The 21,056-nt window shown below is 37.5% G+C and overlaps 1 protein-coding gene across 4 annotated transcripts in view; it reads right to left on the bottom strand.

The window, feature by feature from the left end:
• Positions 1-3,100: 3,100 nt before the first annotated feature.
• Positions 3,101-21,056, bottom strand: part of SLAIN1 (SLAIN motif family member 1) — a 63,276-nt gene continuing 45,320 nt past the window's right edge. For 3 of the 4 annotated variants that reach the window (XM_032277434.1, XM_032277435.1, XM_032277436.1), the window contains 4 exons: positions 20,602-20,943; positions 13,879-14,034; positions 6,219-6,501; positions 3,103-4,187 (listed from right to left, as the gene is read on the bottom strand). In XM_032277434.1, coding sequence (XP_032133325.1) covers positions 4,112-4,187; positions 6,219-6,501; positions 13,879-14,034; positions 20,602-20,943 — 857 coding nt within the window. In that variant the 3' untranslated portion in view covers positions 3,103-4,111. Of the gene's footprint in view, positions 4,188-6,218; positions 6,502-13,878; positions 14,035-20,601; positions 20,944-21,056 lie in introns of all 4 variants that reach the window. The other variant, XM_032277433.1, reaches the window with a different exon arrangement.

The raw sequence follows: 21,056 nt of genomic DNA, 5'->3' as shown, positions 1-21,056 counted from the left end.
CTGGTCAACAGAGCAAGACTCTGCCTAAAAAAAAATAATAAAAATTAAAAAAAATTGGAAAAGTCACAACCTGGCCCTGTGGTAGAGAAGGAATCCAAGTGGCGTGGAGCATCCACTTCAGAGATCAGCATGAATGAAAAGGAGCCAAGTGCTAACATCCAAGAGAATGGGAAAAAGGCCTTCAAGTTATTTCAGAAATCTCTGAGGCAGCCCATTGCATCACAGGCTAAGGAAGCCTATGGGAGAAGAATCGTTTAAGGGGCCAGGCCCAGGGCCCCACTGTGCTGTGCAGCCTCAGGGTATTGCTCCCTATATACCAGCCACTCTGGCTCTAGCCTTGGCTCAAAAGGCCACAGACACCCCTTGGACTGCCTCTGTAGAGGATAAGTCACAAGCCTTGGTTGCTTCCACATGGTGTTAAGTCTGAAAGTACACAGAATGTAAGAGTGAAGGAGGCTTGGCAGCTTTCACCTAGATTTCAGTGGACGTATCAGAAAGCCTGGGTGTCCAGGCAGAAGTCTGCCACAGACGCAGAGCCTCACAGCAGCCTCTACCAGGACAGTGCTAAGGGGAAATGTGGGGTTGGAGGCTCCCCCTGAGGAGTTGCCACTGGAGATGGCCTAGTGAAGCTGTGAGAAGGCAGCTGCCACCCTTCAGACTCCAGAATGGTAGAGCCACTGGCAGCTTACATCCTAAGCCTGCAAAAGCTCCAGGCACTCAACTCCAGCCCGTGAGGACAGCCACATGAGCTGTACCCAGCACAACCACTGAGGCAGAGCTGCCCAAGGCCTAGGGAGCCCACCCCTTGCACCAGTGTGTCCTGAATGGAGGACATGGAGTCATAGGAAATTATTTTGGAGCTTTAAGATTTAATGAATACCATGCTGGGTTTCAGACACGTGTGTGGTCTGTTTCCTTTTCTTTTGGGCAATTTCTCCCTTTTGGAATGGAAATGTTTACCCAATGCCTATACCACCATTGTGTCTTGGAAGTAAATAATTTGTTTTGATAATATAGGCTCACAGGTGGGAGGAGATGTGTCTCAGATGAGCCTTAGGACTTGGGACTTGATGTTGGAATGAATTAAAACTTTCGGGGACTGTTGGGAAGAGTAGATTATATTTTGCAGTCCAAGGAGGGCATGAGAGTTGGGGCCCAGGGTAGAATGATATGGTTTGTCTATCTGTCCCCTCCAAATATCATGTTGAAACGTAATTCCCAATGTTGGAGCTGGGGCCAGGTGGAAGGTGACTGGATCATGGGGGCAGATCCCTCATAAATGGCTTAGTGCCCTCCTCTGGGTGATAAGTGAGCTCTCGCTCTGAGTTCACACAACATCTGGTCGTTTTTTAAAAAGTGTGGAAATCCCACCCCACCCCTTGTTCTCGCTCTTGCCATGTGATGCACCAGCTCTCCCTTTGCCTTCTGCCATGACTGTGAGCTTTCTGAGGCCTTACCAGAAGCCAAGCAGATACTGTTACCATGCTTCCTGTACATCCTACAGAACCATGAGCCAATTAAACCTCTTTTCTTTATAAAGTACCCAATCTCAGGTATTCCTTTACAGTGATGCAAAAACTGACTAGTAGTCACCTCTGTGGGACTTAGTGTCTTCATCTTTAAAACAGTGATAATAATAGGTGAAAGAACTAGACAAATGCGCACAAAACATCTGGCACAGTTCTTTTGACTGAAGGCATGGTTAATATTACTTCCTTTTTTATATCTCACTTCCTCTAGCTCACATTTCACTTAAAGTGCCAGTTATTTAAACAGTCCTTTTAGTTCTAGACAGAATTATATACAAAGGCACACTTAAAAAAACAAAAAAAAACTAAAGACCTCTAATGATTATAGGTAGAACTCCATTTTAAAACCTAACATAAAAACCTTTGCCTAAACTTCCCACAGTACCCTCAAGTAAAGTTTTCCAACATATATCAAATATAATGTAGAATAAGGAATAGTACTGAGGGAATGTGTTCTCTTTCCAGGTCCACAAGGGGCATAGGTTTAAGGGCAAGAACTTCCCAGCGCCATGCCCCAACTCCCATCTCTTTCCCTCCAGATTTAACGGTTTTTAATTTTCACAGGCAGGGGAAGAATCAAAGTCAATCACTCCAGCCAAAGTCCTAAGGAACTCCTTTCATTGGCCTGAGGTCTTAGAGAAGGTGGGGGTTTCTTCCAGGCTAAAAGTCCCCTTCTTCCACTCCCCTTTGGACTCCATGTTTGGATCCCCTTCCACAAACACTCCCTTCGTGGAAGCCGTCTTTCTCTCTCCTGGATTTCCCCTCTGGAGTCCCCTTCCACTGTCTTGTGGAAGCCTGTCTTCCCCTCCTAAACTCCATCTCTCTCTATTCCCTTCCACTCAGTGTGGAAGCTGCTTTCCTCTCCTGGATTCCATCTTTCTGGATTCTCTCACTCACTGTGAGAGGAGCTTTCCTTCTCTGGTTTTCCCCCTTCTGGGAACCCTTCTCACTCAGTGTGAGCGGCTTTTCTTTCCCTCACTCTGTCAGAGCTAGCTGTTTCTTTCTCTCTTCTTCTCCTGTTTCTCTCTTTACCTAAATAAATCACTTTCTACAAACACTTGTTGAGTCCAGTATTTTACTTTACGAGCGCACTGTGCCATGGTACCTCTCCCATTCCTGAGAGAGTGACAGACTAAGAACCTGGAGAAACATCCTCTCAGGGGAGCTCAGGGCTCCCCTGAACCCCAAAACCCAGAAACAGTACTTTGCTATTTTACTGGTACTGAGAAAGTATTTCAAATTCAACTCCTATAAATATGAAAATCTCCACTGATGTTCATCTGTAAATGTGTTTCTCGAGCAACATGCTGCTTGAGTTTTAGTGGTCTCTTTAAATGGACCTAAACCTCACTGTAAAACTACCTAACCAAAACTAATGTAAGAAAATATCACATTTCTTATCAGGAGTATTTGGGAAAAGAAAAATAATTTTACAAATGTGAATATTCTAAGTCTACCTGCTTGAGATATAAATGCCCTGTACAAGAACAGAGGAACAATAACCATTTTCACAACTGTAGTGAAACATGTGTAGTCATACCATTCATGCTGCACACTCATGCATGACCTGATATTGCTGAAATAGAGTCTTTATTTCTGAACATTCCAAAACAGCAGTGTACACAGTAACAAATATTTAGTTATATGCCATAAGAAAGCATTCATTAGTGCAAATGGATTTTGTAAAAGGTCTATCAAAAAGATTTATTTGCTTTAAAATGCATTCATTTCCAGAAGCATTGTTAATAAAACATTACAGTTTCATCCTTTGTAATAAAGTATTGAAAATCAATTGTGGTACAGTAGCAAACATTGCAGGTATTAAGTGCAATGAGCTCGTGATGTCATTATGAATATGAAACCCATGTATGACAATAAATTAACAATGAAAAAGACAAGACCATTTAACGCTGCTGTCTGGCTATCTTCTTGCAATGCTTCAAATTATGTTGTGCTCATTCAACACAAAATTATGTCTCTCAAACTGCATGATGTATTTTTGCTGATATATCCCTAGAGCTAAAAAAATAGTACCTTACCACAAAAATATTTTTATGGCACAAAATTTAAGTTGTTCCATAGTGGTTCACATAGGTGTAAAAAGAAATAGGCACAAAAAATAAAATTCCTGTAAACTATAAAAAAGTAAATTTCAAAGCATACATTATAGAACCTAGTTGTCAATATGCAATGTATTAAAATACAGAACACGTAATGGAAAGATGTTTAGAACATGTAAGTAAATTGAACAAGTTACTTTAAAAAACTCATATGGCAAAGCATTATTGATACATCTCAATTCTCTCAAAAAGTATTCAGGTACAGAGCAGTTCTACAAAAACTTCCTAGATCTAAGTGTCACAATACTGCAACCATGGGTTTGAGAATGTTGCAGTATCTCAGGCAAATATTTAAGTGCAATAATTAGTCTCTGGTGACTGGTCCATTGAGAAACAATGCAGTAAATATATTAAAACACAAAAGGGAAAGAATATCCCAACACCCACTGTTACCCAGCCAGCTAGGTAACACAACCCTCATTTTTACTTCTTTCCCATTTTTCAAGGGTACATAAAACTGCATCAGTAGCAACCATCTCTCCAATTTCCATCCCTCAGAGTGCTGAGTGAAGACAGAGGCTTTGGAGGCTGAAGAAAACTAAAAAGAGACAAGAAAAACACACACACAGAGAGAGAGAGAGAGAGATTGTTAATAATCCTGTGCGTCAACATCACTTACTTTGACCTACTCTACCATCTATGCTCCTCCACTGCAGTGATGATCAGCCATTGGCACTATCCCAAGTGTACCTTGTGGTTCACACTTATGGGCCTTCACTGCATGCATATCTCCCAGAGTTCCAGTTCATGGTCAAGTGTCATGCATGCTGTATGTGCACAAGTAAATTTGCCACATAAATAAAAGTGACAAATACCCTTAATATAACATATTTTAAAATAAGAAAAATATAGACTCCTGGCTAGAAACATGGCCTAAAGACATAAATGGTTACTCTGTTGAATACAAACTGCAAATGAATATGAAGAAATCTTCAAAACCTTACTAGTAATGGAAGATTTGTCTATTATATTAGCAAAACATTAAAAAAAATTCTTTGGCTGTGTCCAGTGGCTCACACCTATAATCCCAATGCCTTGGGAGGCTGAGGCAGGAGGAATGCTTGAGGCCAGGCATTCAAGGCCGACTTGGGCAACACAGCAAGACCTTGTCTCCACAGTCTTTTTTTTTTTTTCATATTATCTGGGAGTGATGGTATGCACCTATAGTCGTAGCAAGGCAGGAGGATCACTTGATCCCAGGAGTTTGGGGTTACAACAAACTATGAACAACACCACTCCACTCCAGCTTGGGCAACAGAGCAATACCCTGTCTCTAAAAAAATAAATAAATAATTTAAACTAAAAAAATTGTTAAAAAGAATGGTAATACCCAGTGTTTGCTTAAGTTTGGGGAAATAGACCATCTCATATAGTCTAGCAGTGACAACTTTTCCAAGAGTTTAGTTTGGAGGCACATATTCAAGGATAAATGGTCTACAATAACCATATACATCAAATAATGTGATTTCATTCAGCCATCAACATGATGACACAGCTCTGCATTTACAAAGCAGATTAAGCCAAAACTCACTGACTAAATAAACATGTACCAAAATGATTTCTATCTGGGTAGCAGGATTATGGGTCAGCCTTTACTTTTCTACTTTTCAATAGTTTCTGTTTTTTAAAATTTGTTGCTGATCTGAGCATCTATTACCACTAAACAAAAACCAAAACTATTTATATATACATAAATGCATAAAGACAGAAAAAATTACTTGTTCCACCCCTTTCAAACTTTTACTATGCTCCTTCTGCTCCTTCATATCCTAATTTCTTGTAAGAGTTGTCTGTATTTACTGCCTTTATTTCCTCATCTCCCAATCTCTCCTCAAACCACTTCTATGAATTTTCTTTTACTATAAGACACTCCATGATATCTAGTTCAAGAAGGGTACATCATGACAAAGAGCTGGGCTAAAATGACCTCTGCAAGTAATCTGAAACTTTGAAGGGAAAAAGAAATTTCTACCTGGACCATACTGAACTTACCAACATAAGCTGATAAAGCCCCAGCTGAATGTCACTAAGATGCTTTTTAAAACATAAATGTGTGGGAAGAGGGTGTGCATGTGCACATATACCTGACACATTTTCCATATTTTGATTAAACATGACTAATCAACAAATATTTGAGATCCTACCCATATTGGGCATAGTTCTTGGCATCAGGGATACACAGCAATGAACCAAAGAGTCAACTTCTCCCTGCCCTACAATTTTTCGATAGAGCTACCATCTGAGCAAAGACCTGAGGGAGACACGGAGCAAGCCACGCTAGTAACTTGGGAGCAGAAGGCTACAAAGCTCTGGAGATGGAGCTTATCTCGTAAAAGCAAAAGCAAAGAATGTCAGAAGTGATAGTGATGAGGGAGTATGACATCAGAGAGAAGGAGACCCAACCCACACAGGGATACTCATCACTTTTCAAAGGGAGGAGAGCACAAGTCAGGCCATAAAGGGTAGTGACTTACTAAGGTTAAACCGAGCCAAAGGAAAGGTCAGCGTGTATCTGGAGCAGTTTCTAGTTCCAAACTGCAAATGAAGTTATGCAAACAACGATTCTTACCTTCTAACAGGTTGTGCAATTTTGCTTCGAGGCAGGTTACTCCCATTTATTGCCAACGAAGGTCTTGGGAGTGCACTGCGACCCATTAACCCAGAAGCTGCAGCTTTGTTTGGTGTGGGGATTCCTGTGTTGGAATATAGCTGTAAGCCGTTTGATAAAGGCATGTTACTGCTGCCTTGGACGGTTGGACTCACATAGGCTGTGGCTTTAAGAGGTTGTCGGACAGACACTGGGAAATGCCCCACACTGTGGACTCTGTGCTGAAGCTGTCCCGGTGATGGAACTAGAAGAGAAAATGATATTCACGTGAGGAAGCTTCTACCACTATCTAACCTAGGAAATGTGTGTTATTTTCAGAAGAGCCCATTATGCCTGAGAGTAAAATACACACGGGAGGAGACAAATGGAATATAGGTTCCAGACAGTACTGAGTCGTGGAAAATACTAATCCTTGATAAGGATCTCCTTCTGTCCATCAGCCACATTTTAGAGTGGCTGACTATATGCAGAAACCGCTTCTAAGTACAGCCTCCTTTCCTTTACAAATGTGATGATCTCTGAGTTCTTATAAGACAAAGTCTTCCCTGTTTGCTTGCCATACATTAGGATTTCTTGATGCTTGCTTTGATGGTGGATCCATGAAAATAAAATAAGGAGATACTTTAATAGTTGTAATTATAGAAGACAGGGGTGATATCTGTAGGTACAGTTTATTACAGATATATTCCTTAAATAATTTTCATTATGTCATTTATCTATCTCATTGGGTTGCTGGATATTATTACATTTATAATAGCAGCAAAACCTATAAAATGAAGGGAACTGGGAACTCTCTGGGTAACAACCCTTAAAAATTTCATCAGTATGCTGACCCAACTTTGGGTATCATTTCACATTAAAAGGTAACAAACTGCTAGGCAGAAGCTTTAAAATTTATTTTATTTTTTTTTTTTTTGAGATGGAGTCTCATTCTGTCACCCAGGCTGGAGTGCAGTGGTGTGATCTCCGCTCACTGCAACCTCTACCTCCCTGGTTCAAGCAATTCCCCTCCCTCAGCCTCCTGTGTAGCTGGGACTATAGGCATGTGCCACCACGCCTGACTAAGTTTTTTGTATTTTTTGGTAGAGACAGAGTTTCACCATATTGGCCAGACTGGTCTCAAACTCCTGACATCAGTCAATCTGCCTGCCTCGGCCTCCAAAAGTACTGGGATTAAAGACGTGAGTCACTGCGCCTAGCCAGATTTTAAATTTTTTAATCCCTTTCTCCAAGGAAAATAATTAATCAAATTTAACAGAAACTTATGCACATAATTCTGCCTATTTACTAACTACCCAAGCCTTTACTGCCTAGTACTTGTAACATAAACACAGATATAACCTGTTTTCTAAAACAGTTGAATTTACTTAATCATAAAATATATGATAGATATCTTTTTGAAGTAAATATAAGAGGGAAAAAAGACCCAAAAAGGTATCCATTTGTTTACCATCTCTTGAAAATATTTCCTTAAAAAATAGTTTATTCTTAAGTTGTTTTTCCTTAAAAAAATTTGCTTGAGTATACAAGATAAAATCTATACACAGAAATACAGATACCTGTGTTATTAAAAAGATAACACATTATGATCAATCAGGTTTCATCCCAGGGATACAGAAATGGTTTAACATGGTCAAATCAGTAAATGTGATACATCACATAAACAGAATTAAAAACAAAAATTATATGATCATCTTAACAGATACAAAAAAAAGCATTTGATAAAATCCAGCATCCCTTTATGATAAAAACCGTCAAAAAAATAGGCATAGAAGGGACTTCAAAGTAATAAAAGTGATATATGACAAACCCGTAGTCGACATCATATTGATTGGGGAAAAGTTGAAAGCATTCCCCGAGAACTGGAACAAGACATCCTTCACAAGGATGTCCACTTTCACCATTTCTAGTCAACATAACACAGGAAGTCCTAGCCAGAGTAATTACAGAAGAGAAAGAAAGGGCATCCAAATTGAAAAAGAGGATGTCAAACTGTCACTGTTTGCCAATGATATGATTGTATACCTTCAGAAAACCCTGAAGACTCATTCAAAAAGGTGCTAGATCTCATAAATGGATTCAGTAAAGTCTCAGGATACAAAGTCAATGTATACAAATCAGCAGCACTGCTATATACCAACAATGACCAAGCTGAGAATTAAATCAAGAACTCAATTCCTTTTACAACATCTGTAAAAAATAAATAAAAGACTTAGAAATATATATACTTAACCAAGGAGGTGAAAGATCTTTCCATGGAAAACTAAAAAACACTGATGAAAGAAATCACAAATGACACAAACAAAAACACATCCCATGCTCCTGGATTGTAAGAATCAATATTGTGAAAATGACCATATTGCCCAAAGCAATCTACAGACTCAATGCAATTCTATCAAAATACTATCATCATTCTTCACAGAACTAAAGAAAACAATTCTAAAATTTACATGGAACCAAAAAAGAGTCCACATAGCCAAAGCAAGACTAAGCAAAAAGAACAAATCTGGAGGCACCACATTAACTGACTTCAAATTATACTACAAGGCTACAGTTACCAAAACAGCATGGTACCAGTATAAAAATAGGCACATAGACCAATGAAACAGAATAGAGAACCCAGAAATAAACATGAATGCTTACAGCCAACTGATCGTAAACAAAGCATACAAAAACATACACTGGGGAAAGGACACCCTATTCAGTAAATGGTGCTGGGAAAACTGGCAAGCCATATGTGGAAGAATGAAACTGAATCCCCACCTCTCGCCTCATACAAAAATCAACTCAAAATGGATCAAAGACTTAAATCTAAGACCTGAAACATAAAAATTCTAGAAGACAATATTGAAAAAAATTATTCTGGCCATTGGCTTAGACAAAGAAATCATGACTAAAATCCCAAAAGCAAAGGCAACTCAAACAAAAATAAATAAACTAAATTAATTAAATTTAGGGACCTAATTAAACTAAAATAGCTTCTGCACAGCAAAATAAATAATCAGCAAGTAAACAGACAACTCACAGTGTAGAAAAAAAAATTTGCAAACTATGCATCTGACAAAGGACTAATATCCAGAATCTACGAAGAACTCAAATAAATCAGCAAGAAAAAGGAAAAAAAACAAAACAAAACAAGTAATCCCATCAAAAAGTGGGCAAAGGGCATGAACTGAGGTTTCTCAAAAAAAGATATACAAACAGCCAACAGACAAATGAAAAATTGCTCAACATCACTAATCATTAGGGAAATGCAAATTAAAACCGCAATGAGATATTACCTTACCCTGCAAGAATGGCCATACTTAAAAAGTCAAAAACAATAGATGTTGGTGTGGATATAGAAAAAAGGGAACACTTCTACACCGCTGGTGAGGGTTTAAATTAGTAGAACCACTATGGAAAATAGTATGAAGATTGCTTAAAGAACTAAAAGTAGAATTACCATTTGATCCAGCAAACCTACTACTGAATATCTACCCAAAGAAAAAGAAGGCATTATTTGAAAAAAAGACACAGGCACACACATGTTTATAACAGAACAATTTGTAGCTGCTTAGAACCAACCTAACTTCCCATCAACCAATGGGTAGATAAAGAAAATGTGCTATATACACAACAAAAAATACTACTCACTCATAAAAAGAAACGAAGTAATATTTCGCAGCAACTTGGATGGAGCTAGAGGCCATTATTCTAAGTGAAATAACTCAGGGATGGAAAACCAAATATCACATGTTCTCACTCATAAGTGGGAGCTAAGCTATGAGGATGCAAAGGCATAGGAATGAGATAATGGACTCTGGGGACTTGTGGGGAGATTTGGGAGAGTGGTGAGGGATAAAAATCACATATTGGGTACAGTGTACCCTGCTTTGGTAACAGATGCACCAAAATCTCAGAACTAAAGAACTCATCCATGTAACCAGAATCTTAAAATGTAACCATTAACGAACTCATCCGTATAACCAAAAACCAGCTATAACCAAAAAACTATATTATATATAAATATATAAATGTTCTTATATTTCTTATATATATAAAAATATATATATAATATATATAATGTTTTTATTTTATATATATATATATATATATTATATATATACAAAATGTGTAGGAGAGATAATAGGACCAATAGGACTCTATTCCTGAAAAAAATATATACATAAATATAATGTGCAGGAGAGATAAAATATATACGTATTATCCTAATCCTAATAGAGTCCTATTATCTCTCATATATATATATATATATATACACACACACACACACACACACACACACACACACACATCATACATTTTTCTAGCACTCAAATCTGCTATTAATACACACTGAGTTGGAGTCAACAAAAATTCCTAATCATTACCATATTTGCTACTCTTAAAACTGTATTTCTCTCATTGTACACTTATGCTATTGGTTTTGTTTCTTTTTTCAAGACAGGGTCTCACTGTATCTATTGCCTAGGCTGGATTGCAGTGGTGCAATCTTGGCTCACTGTAGCCTCAACCTCCCAGGCTCAAATGATCCTTCTACCTTGGCCTTCCAAGTAGTTAGGACTACAGGCATATATGCCACCGTGCCCTGGTTAATTTTTGCATTTTTGTAAAGACAGGGTTTCATCATAGATAGATAGATAGATCTCATATATATATGAGAGATAATAGGACTCTTATGTATATATATATATATATATATATATATGGACATGGATATAATGATAGGAGAGAAAATAGGACTCTTATTAGGATAATACATGTATATTTCTATATATATATACGACCACCCTTGATTTTTAAAAGACATATAAGACAAACTAGTTAAAATTAATAGGCATAATAGGCATAATTCTAATTTTACAAATGAGAAAACAAGACTCAGAAAAAAAATACTTAACTTTCCAAAGAGTTTATGGTTAAGAAAACACCCAAAACCAGGTCTTTGACTACAACTGTGTTCTTCCTTCTACACTTGCGGCCTTTCCAATTCTCTATCCTACCTTTGTTCTTTCCAGAAGGCAAAGTGGTCCAGAACTAGAAATTGTCATGATATGAACTTAGAATGCATAAAGAACAGTGGTTTAGATTACTCTTAAATGAGAGAAAATAAGAGTATAATCTTAAGATTTGAAACAAAAAGTTATGAGAGTCTTCCTTCTACTACACATTAACATTCTTCTTGGGGGCTTTCTCTTATTATGCTTGACTTACAAATGATGATTTTTCTATTTTCCTCATTTCTTTTACATGCATGAATTGGAATTCTACTACAAAGAAGATGTTTCTTTTTTTCTATGTATTTATTTATCTAATTATATATGAACCACGCATATTTATTTTATTTCATCAGGCATAATTCATTACTATAATTATTTTCTCTGTGGCTCAAACTGCCCCAAATTTGGCCATTGGGAGGTTCCTTCAACTTGGCTCCTGTATCCTTTTCACATTTTCCTGTCATTTTGGGGGCACTTCAATCAAAGCTGAACATTCTTTGCAGTGTACATTCTACTTTGGGACGTACATCTTTCTAGCACTCAAATCTGCTATTAATACACACTGAGTTGGAGTCAACAAAAATTCCTAATCATTACCATATTTGCTACTCTCAAAACTGTATTTCTCTCATCGTACACTTATGCTATTGGTTTTGTTTCTTTTTTCAAGACATGGTCTCACTCTATCTATTGCCTAGGCTGGAGTGCAGTGGTGCAATCTTGGCTCACTGTTGCCTCAACCTCCCAGGCTCAAGTGATCCTCCTACCTTGGCCTTCCAAGTAGTTAGAACTAGAGGCATATGCCACCGTGCCCTGGTTAATTTTTGCATTTTTTGTAAAGACAGGGTTTCATTATATTGCCTAGGCTGGTACAGTATTTATTTTTGTAATTTAGATATAGAATTGTATATTTCTATCAGCTAAATTTCTTCATGATACATTTGGCCCATTGTCCTAACCTCCTGACATAAAATCAGTTATTAGTCCCCTTAGTTTCTACCATTAGCAAATTTCATAGGTTGTTTCTGTGTGTTAATACGATCACTGATTCAAATATTTAAAAGTTCAAGCCTTAACATAGAATCTGTGGCATTCATTCATTCATTCAAGCATTCACTCAGAATTCCTTGTGTTCAGGCGACGTGTCAGGAACAGGGAACAGAAAGTTGAATAAATAATGGTCCAAGCCCAGAGGGAGCTTACAATCTAATAAGGAAAACAAATACATTGATGGTAAAACATGGTACATGGAATAACAGAGGTAAGCACCAAAAATCTAATCCATTCTAGCATTGTTTGGGAAGTATTTGAGAAAGTGTGTTAGGATGATCAAGGAAGCAATGAAGACTTCCGAGGGCATGGTATTTGGACTGTATTATAAAAGTCAGTAAGAGGAAATTGAATGAAGAAGGAAAAGGAAGAATGCTAGGCAGAGAGAACAGCATATGGAGCTAGAATATCACAGCAGTTAAAAGCATAAGCTCTGGAGAGTAACCAGATCTAGGTCTGCTCTCTACTTTTCTACCTGCATGGCCTTGGACAAACTGTTCCTTAACCTATCAAAACTGTTTCCTTTTCCACAAAATAAGAATGGCAGTAGAAACTAATTTATAGAGTTGTTGGTAGAACTACGTAAAATAATGAATATAAACTAGTTAGTACAGTTCTTTGTACGGGGTAAATGATGCCACTTTGTTGTTAGGAACTAAAGCATCATAAAATGAAAGACCACTGCATGTTAGGGAAATACAACTTGACATCCAAAACTAAGTTTGAGGGAAAAGGGCTACAAACCATTTCGGATACAGACTCAGACAACCGGTTGATGACTCTCAGCCAGTACACTCAGTACATGGCTCAGGCCTCCCAAGTTTGGGCATTTTTATGAATACTAGGACTATGGCCTTGTGCCTTCCTCCTAGAGGTCAGAGTAAGACTTAACTGACACAACCCATATAGACAGCATAAATAGGAAAGTGGGTGGGGGGGAATACGGAAGCAGCACATCCCAAAATAAAGTGAAGACACACAGCACTAGGCCTAATGCTCACTGCGTTGCTCATTGCTAGGTAAAACATAGAAAGTAAGTAACAGAAAAAAACTAAAACAGAGTGGATAAAAACTATTTTAGACATATTAAAATATAACTTCATTTAAAGGGAAAAAAGATAAAAGTATGCACAGGTGAAAAACAAGACAAAAGTAATGGCTAGACAGAATTAAGTGTGCTTATTCAGGTAGAGAGCTAGAAAGAAGGGTCTACAAAGAAAAAAAATATTTGTATGATGAGTGGATAAATCAATCACCATGTAGTACTTATACTATCCTTGGATATAAAGAACTACAAATAATTTACTATTATTACAAAATTAACAATTTAGTATATGTGCTGTGAAGCGAGCACTAAAAAATTAACAATTTACTATGATTGATACCACAGGCACTGGTAAAAATACTATTCAACTCTAATGGTGAAATTAAAAAAATAAGTTATAGGACAAAGAGAAAAGTTTAGTGTGCTTGCAAGTATATATAAAGCAATGGAACAGATATTTTTCTTACAATTAAAAGTTATAAAAAATATACAATATATAATTATATCAAATAATTATACTCACTACAAGACTGTATTCTTGAAATTCCATTTCCAGCTCCATGCAAGCTTGAGTCAAAACTCTGACTATTTCGCACGGTGACTGGAGAACTAATGTTGCTACCAACAGCAGTTGTACTTGGCATCCGGGCTAAGTTAGGCATACTTCTTCGGAGCTTATCTGGAAAAGAATTTTACTAAATTAAAAATGACAAATGTTATGCAACTAAAATACTAGCTTTCGAAAGCAAATAACAAAAGTCATATTGTGCTCAATAATATAGAAAGAGGATTACGTCCTGATGCTCAAGCTTTCTGACCTACTATACAGGAAAAAGCACTCCCCATCTAGAAGGGTTCCACCAAATAAACATGGGTGATGGCTACTACTGAGTGTCAACTTGACTGGATTGAAGGAAGCAACATATTGTTCCTGGGTGTGTCTATGTGGGTGTTGCCAAAGGAGATTAATATTTGAGTCAGTGGACTGGAACAGGCAGACCCACCCGCAGTCTGAGCGGGCACCATCTAATCAGCTGCCAGCACGGCTAAGACAAAAGGGCAGAGAATGGGGAAGGAGCGGACTTGCTGAGTCTTCCAGTCTTCATCTTTCTCCCGTACTGGATGCGTCCTGCCCTCGACCCTCAGACTCCAAGTTCTTCAGCATTTGAACTCTTGGATTTACACCAGTGGATTGCCGGGCCTCTCAGGCCTTTGGCCACAGACTGAAGGCTACACTGTTGGCTTTCCTACTTTTGAGGACTTGGGACTCCAATTGTCTTCCTTGCTCCTCAGCTTACAGACAGCTTATCATGGGACCTCACCTTGTGATTGTGTGAGTCAATACTCCTTAATAAACACCTCTTCATATATACATTTATCCTGTTAGTTCTGTCCCTCTAGAGAACCATGACTAATATAATGTGTAAAAAGACGTAGGGACTAGATAATCAGTTAGCCATTTGTTCCTATTCAATAAGTGAACAAAAATATATTTAAAAAGTTAGAAAATAATCTTACAGCCATTTAATTTACCAAAACAACCCTAGAAATTAAGTTACATGCTTCTTTAATAAAAAAGAAACCTAGAAGAATCAAACCAAAATTTACTGAATCTTTTGCTACCATATCAAAATGGAACAAATTAATAAAATTCAAATGAGGTGTCTTGAAATATCCACTAATCACATTAACATGACCACATTAATCTCTGAAAAGCTTTAACTTTCATGAGTATGCCACCAAATGTGTGGAGATGAAAAAGACCAAGAGAATGCTTAAATTTTTTGGACTTGCTAAGTTCACCTTTTGCCACCAAGAGGCAGCAGAGAGTCATATACAGATCTCAATGTTGAGATGTGAAATAAGCCAGTCACAAGACAGCAACTATGAAACAATTTTTTCATGATCAATACATATCCCCCCAAAAAACTAAAGTACCTATGTCAGGTCATTTAAGCATATATGTGAAATGCATAGATCAGGAAAAAAAAGTATATATGTGAGTAGTAAGCCATAACTAATTCAAGGACAAAACTAATTCAAGTATTGAATTCATTTCTTTCTCCCTTTCACACACTACTCCTTCTGCATTACTTACATCCATAAACTGTAGCCCTGTCCACTACATCACCATACTTTCCAAGTCCTGTTAATTCTGCCTCGAAAAAATTTAGTGAATCTTCCACTACTACCTAGTTCTGACCTCATTATTTATCACCTACATTTTCACAAAATTCTCTTAATTGGTCTCCATGTACCCTTGTGTCTTGTTTCTCCAATCCAATCTCCCATACAGCTGATTCCACTTTTCCTAGAGCACAGAACACAGCTAGTCACCCACTTGCTGAAATCCCTCCAACTCCAATTTCTCTCCTGCTCCTTTCTTCTGAAAGCCCAAGCTCCTGAGCACAGCCTAGATGAGGCCTTCAAGGCACAGCCTCTTTATACTTCTCCAGCTTGCCTCTCGGCCTGCTCCCCAAACACAAAGGAGAATTCTCTCATACCTGTGAGCATGCTGGTCTCTCCACGTGGACACTCACCCCCCACTTTGGAGAAGGAAGAAATGAACAAGGGAACAAAGACTTATTGTGTTTACACTAAATGCCAGGCACTCTAGGAGCTGTTGGGGATACCACTGTGTATAGGCAGATACAGTCTTGAGTCTCATTTATGGTCAAGATTTATGGTCTAGGTTTATAGTCTAGACCAGTGCTTCTCAATCCTTCCCCATGCCACCACTGATCCTAAAGAAAAAATCTAAGATAAATTTAAACTTAAAATTAAATTTTCTCCCAAATAAAATAAAGAATAACATTTTGATAGGAGTAAACCATGGAAGATCATAAATCATTTTAATATCTAAAATTTGTTTTACCCCTCCAACTTATAAGATATTTTTATCTTTATTGATATATACCCCAAAACACTAAAGTGCACATATCAGACCACTCAATCTTCTGGTCACTTTCTGTCAGGCAAAACCAGAAGATAAGAATATACTTGAATATTAATTCAAAAGGCATTCAAGTCAAAATCAAACTCAGTTCTTCTTATTCCACCTTCATAAACTGCTCCTTTGACATTACTAATACCTATTGAATGTTGCCATATCCAGCAATTTTTGCCCCCTTAGGATGGAAAAGACAAAAGATTAAACAAGCATAAGTATACGTAGATGATATGTATAATAAGAAAGCATAAGAAATTGTAGAGACTGCTATGGTAGAAAGTGGAAAAGATTATTTTACTTATGTGGCTCTAGTACTTTAAGAATTGGCACAATTATCCCCACCGTAGAGCAGCTTTTCTATGTACTTCCCAGCGGAGGTATCTACCACTCGCACACTTCCTTACTTTCTCTGCATAATTATAGGGTAAGGATGCTCAAATATTGCCACTGACTGTTCGATTCCTTGATAATTTTCCTCATTATCTTCTTGAGGCCTATTTTTAACAATCATATGTCTCATATTCCCAAATTCCTATTAAAGTTCCCAGCCTCATACAGCAGGTACTTCATACGTCAGCAAATATTATGTGTATGTTTTGGCAGACTGTGTGTAGCAGAAGAGAGGAATTAGAAGGATTCATCTCTACATAATCTTAGTGGCCACATCTAGATCTTTTGAATATTACAAAAAGTAGTGTAAAGAAGTCACCCTCTATCAGTACTAGACTATTTTCAATATATATTTCCAATTATATATCTTTAAGCAGCATGGAGGCACAGGAACATAATTATATGCTATTGAGAAAATTAATTGAACTTCTATATTTTTTAAAAATCTCTATTTACTATCAAAGTTTTCATACATACAGAAATGTTTTAAAATAGTATCAAACAGCTGCCTGTTTTCCATCTGGTCATACTGGTTGGTTCCATTTTGCTATATTTAATTATACATATACATATACATTTGTTTGCTCTGCTAAACAATATAAAAGCTTCAGACACCTAAACACTTTAAATGCAGCACATTGATCTCCCAAGAATGAGAAAATTCTATAGAATCACAATATTGTAATCACACGTAAACAAATTAACAATATCATATTACATATGATAATCTGCATACAAAATTTTTCAGACATCTCAAGAATATCTTTCATAAGCTTTTTCCCCTAAACCACGATCCAATCAAGGTCCACATGCTACACTTGGTTATGTCTCTCATCTGTGTTAGTCTTTAAAACCAATCTTTACTCATACTTAAGCAACAAGTTAGTTTCACAAAGCTTCAATCTTGAAATATGCTCTTTAAAATAAGGTCTTCCAAGCATAAACATTTAGGACACTATTCCCCTTGGAACGAAGCTGTGATCTCCAATTTTGTCAGACTATCTGGAAATGAGGTACATTTCCTGTCAAACAGTGTGGACTGTTTTAATAACCACATATACTTTAAAGTTCAGGGAACCAAAAGTAATGTTCTATTTCTATCTTCATAAGAAATCAGCAGTTTAATCTTCAAGGACTGAGATGCAGCAGGAAACTGGAAGAATGGACCAAGGAAAGAATTCAAATGAGTTTGCTCACATTAAAGAGGCAGCAAGACTCACCACACTATAAGCAAAGACTCAGGAATCTTTAGGACTAAAAGAGACACTCATTATCCACCAAACAGCAAGACCTAGGCATCCGGTCAGCCCAGGGTCCAGGGGAGGCCCTCATGATAATAAGGACTACATCACGCCACCAGTCACCCTTGCCATACCCTAGAAATTATGGGAAAGTTGGTAAAGATTCTACAAGTTTAGTCATTTTGATATTTAACAAGTTATTCCAGATATGCTTCTTTTAATTCTATGATTCCCGGAAATATCCCAGAAAGTTTTATGAGCCATCTCTTTAAATCTGGGCAGTATAGGAACTACAAAAGCAGAAAATATTAACATATATTTCTAGTTTATTCTCAATTATTTTAAAATGAATCAACAGTTTAACAATTATTTTCGCCTATCTATATTAATAATTTAGAAAAATATTTGATAGATTAGTTTCAAAGTGACAATTCTTATTTCACAATTTTGCTCAATATTCTGTGGTAACAAAGGCAGGCTAGAACATCTGAATCATATGATAATAAAAGTTTAAAAACAAAAGGGGAGAAAACAACCTTTATTCAGCACATCTACTCCAGGCTCCAGGCAATGGGACTAACATTCATTATTTCATTTACCCCTTATATTTAGGTGGAGGACATGTGTACCAGATAGTTTGGTGTGAATTATATCTAAGTTTCCTAAGAGATAGATATGATCTTCTCCACATTTTAGTTAAGGAAACCAAACCTGAGAGAGCTGAGAAACTTCTCAGCATTGCTTCTCAGGGTCTACTAGACTGCAGAGCCTCTGCTCTGAACCATTAAGCTAATTAGTCAGAAGTCACATCCAGAAAATTGCCTTTGTATTCCATTTTTCTTGTATTGCGAAAACTAGACATTTTAGGCAAAATAAACCTACCACAAAGGGACCTAAACAGTGGTATATCTCTACTTTCCTGTGAAGAATATTCCAGCATAGGTTTCACAGAAACCTAATCCTTTTCAGACAGCATTTAATGAAAGTGAATACCACTTTTCTGAGGTGCAACAAACAGCTCAGTGGAGGAAAATGATACTATTAACAATATCAATCAAGATGCAGTGCTAGCATCTGCTTGACAACTTGACTACGATGTTCTGAAACACTCAAGCATATTAAAAAAAAACCTTTAGAGGAATGACTCTAGGTCTCCTGTCTTGATTTTAATAAGATGCTATGACTTCCACTAAGCATATGGAATACATTGTCTTTCTGATGCTATGAACTTGAATATTTTAGTAATGATGACATTTTTAAGCCACCACTCCTTTAAACTTGAAATCTCAAGGTAGTAAGAGAATTTATTAATACAAAATTTTAAATATTTTCAAATGATCTCTCATTTAGCATCAGCATGAATGACACCAGTGCAAAGGAAGAGAAGTAAAAGCTAAATACAGGACAATGGCGGATCACTAATACAACATTTATATTTGGCCTAGAGATATTTTTAAAGAACATTTGATCACTTCTGGGCCCAGCTTTGAGAACTGGTGACATATAATAAATAAGAACTGTAACTGTATAACTATAAATTATTTTTAATTGGTTTATCTCTCCATAATATATAGAATTTGTGTGTGAGAGTCCAGGTGATCATTAGTACAAAAACATACCAGACTTAGAATATTACATGATTGCTTCCCGCATAGTTCTTGCAAGTCAGAGTCTAACTCCTGGGAGTGTGAAAGAAAGATAAATGATGAAGAGACAGAAAAAGTATGAAAGAATGACACATACAGAAACCAAACATGTTGACAAGACAGATCAACTTCCCATTACCATGCCAAATGCTAATGGAAAGCAGCCTCCATGTTCCTGCTACTACACAGATCTTAATCTAGGTGTCAGGAGATTGGAGGGAAAGACGCATCCCAAACCTCCCTAAATGTGGCTGTGTAAGAGCAGCATCCTCTCCAAGCATCATTTTTCGTGCTTACATCACTCTGTGCTAGGAACAGGTAGTAAGAGACAGAAGGTTGTACATAAGGTGAGGAATGACACAACTCACAGCCTTTGTGTCCATGGGCTTGACCACGAACTTCTCAGCTTGCACAACCCTGCCTGTGCCACAGGCACCAGCAGCAATGCAGAGACGCTGCACATTTATGAGTCATTCTGAGCCAGCTATGCCATGGAGGTTTTCTTGAAGTAGTGAGTTAATAAATCTGGGATATGTAATCAGAAGCCAGTCAATTAGAGATGCAAATTTAGACCAAACTGAGGAGGTCTGGAGGATGAATTTAAATCTGGGAAGCATTTACCGATTATCTGTATTTCTCTTAAAACTGTTCTTTGGCTGGGCATGGTGGCTGTCATCCCAGCACTTTGCGAGGCCAAGGCAGGCAGATCACTTGAGGTCAGGGGTTTGAGAGCGGCCTGGTCAACATGGTGAAACCCTGCCTCTACTTAAAATAGACACACACACAAAAAAAGTTAGCCAGGCATGGTGGCACGTGCCTTTACCCCGGCTACTTGGGAGGCTGAGGCAGCAGAATCACTTAAACTTGGGAGATGGAGGTTGCACAGTGAGCTGAGATTGTGTCACTGCACTCCAACCTAGAGGACACAGCCAGACTCTGTCTCAAAAACAAAAACAACATTTCTTGATCACATAGTAAAGATCAAAGCATATCAAATATCAAAAAAGCACACAACCTACCTCCATTGGTCCTATTTGGTTGCTGATCTGGAGTTTGGGCTTGAGGTGAATAATACTGGTGCTGCTGGTAATTATTTGAAGGAAAATACTGGGAACTGGGGCTCCTCCTACACTCCCGAATGCTGGAGAAAGTCTGTGAATGAGGAATTCCTCTTTGGAAAGGGGAACATCTTGGAAGACGAGGCTGAGGTGGTGGCAAATGATCAAATTCCTCTTCATCTTCCAGACTGTATCGGTCATATTCTTGATCACTACATGTCCCTTTTTTTCCTGAACTCAATGACACACTGGAACTATGTCTTGATACAGATGCTGAAGTAGAAGCATAATCTTGCCTGAGACCTATAAAATAACAAATAGTGCTCTAGTGTATTTTGATCTAGCTAACATTAAGTTATGATTAATCAAGTATTAGATGAAAAATTATGGCAAACAGATTACTCACAGAGACTTAT

The sequence above is a fragment of the Sapajus apella genome, unplaced genomic scaffold, assembly GCF_009761245.1.
Source record: "Sapajus apella isolate SASKATOON/1434 unplaced genomic scaffold, GSC_monkey_1.0 scaffold9, whole genome shotgun sequence".
NCBI lineage: Eukaryota > Metazoa > Chordata > Mammalia > Primates > Cebidae > Sapajus > Sapajus apella.
Note: the sequence above shows the minus strand (reverse complement) of the source record. Positions and strands in the feature narration are given on the sequence as shown.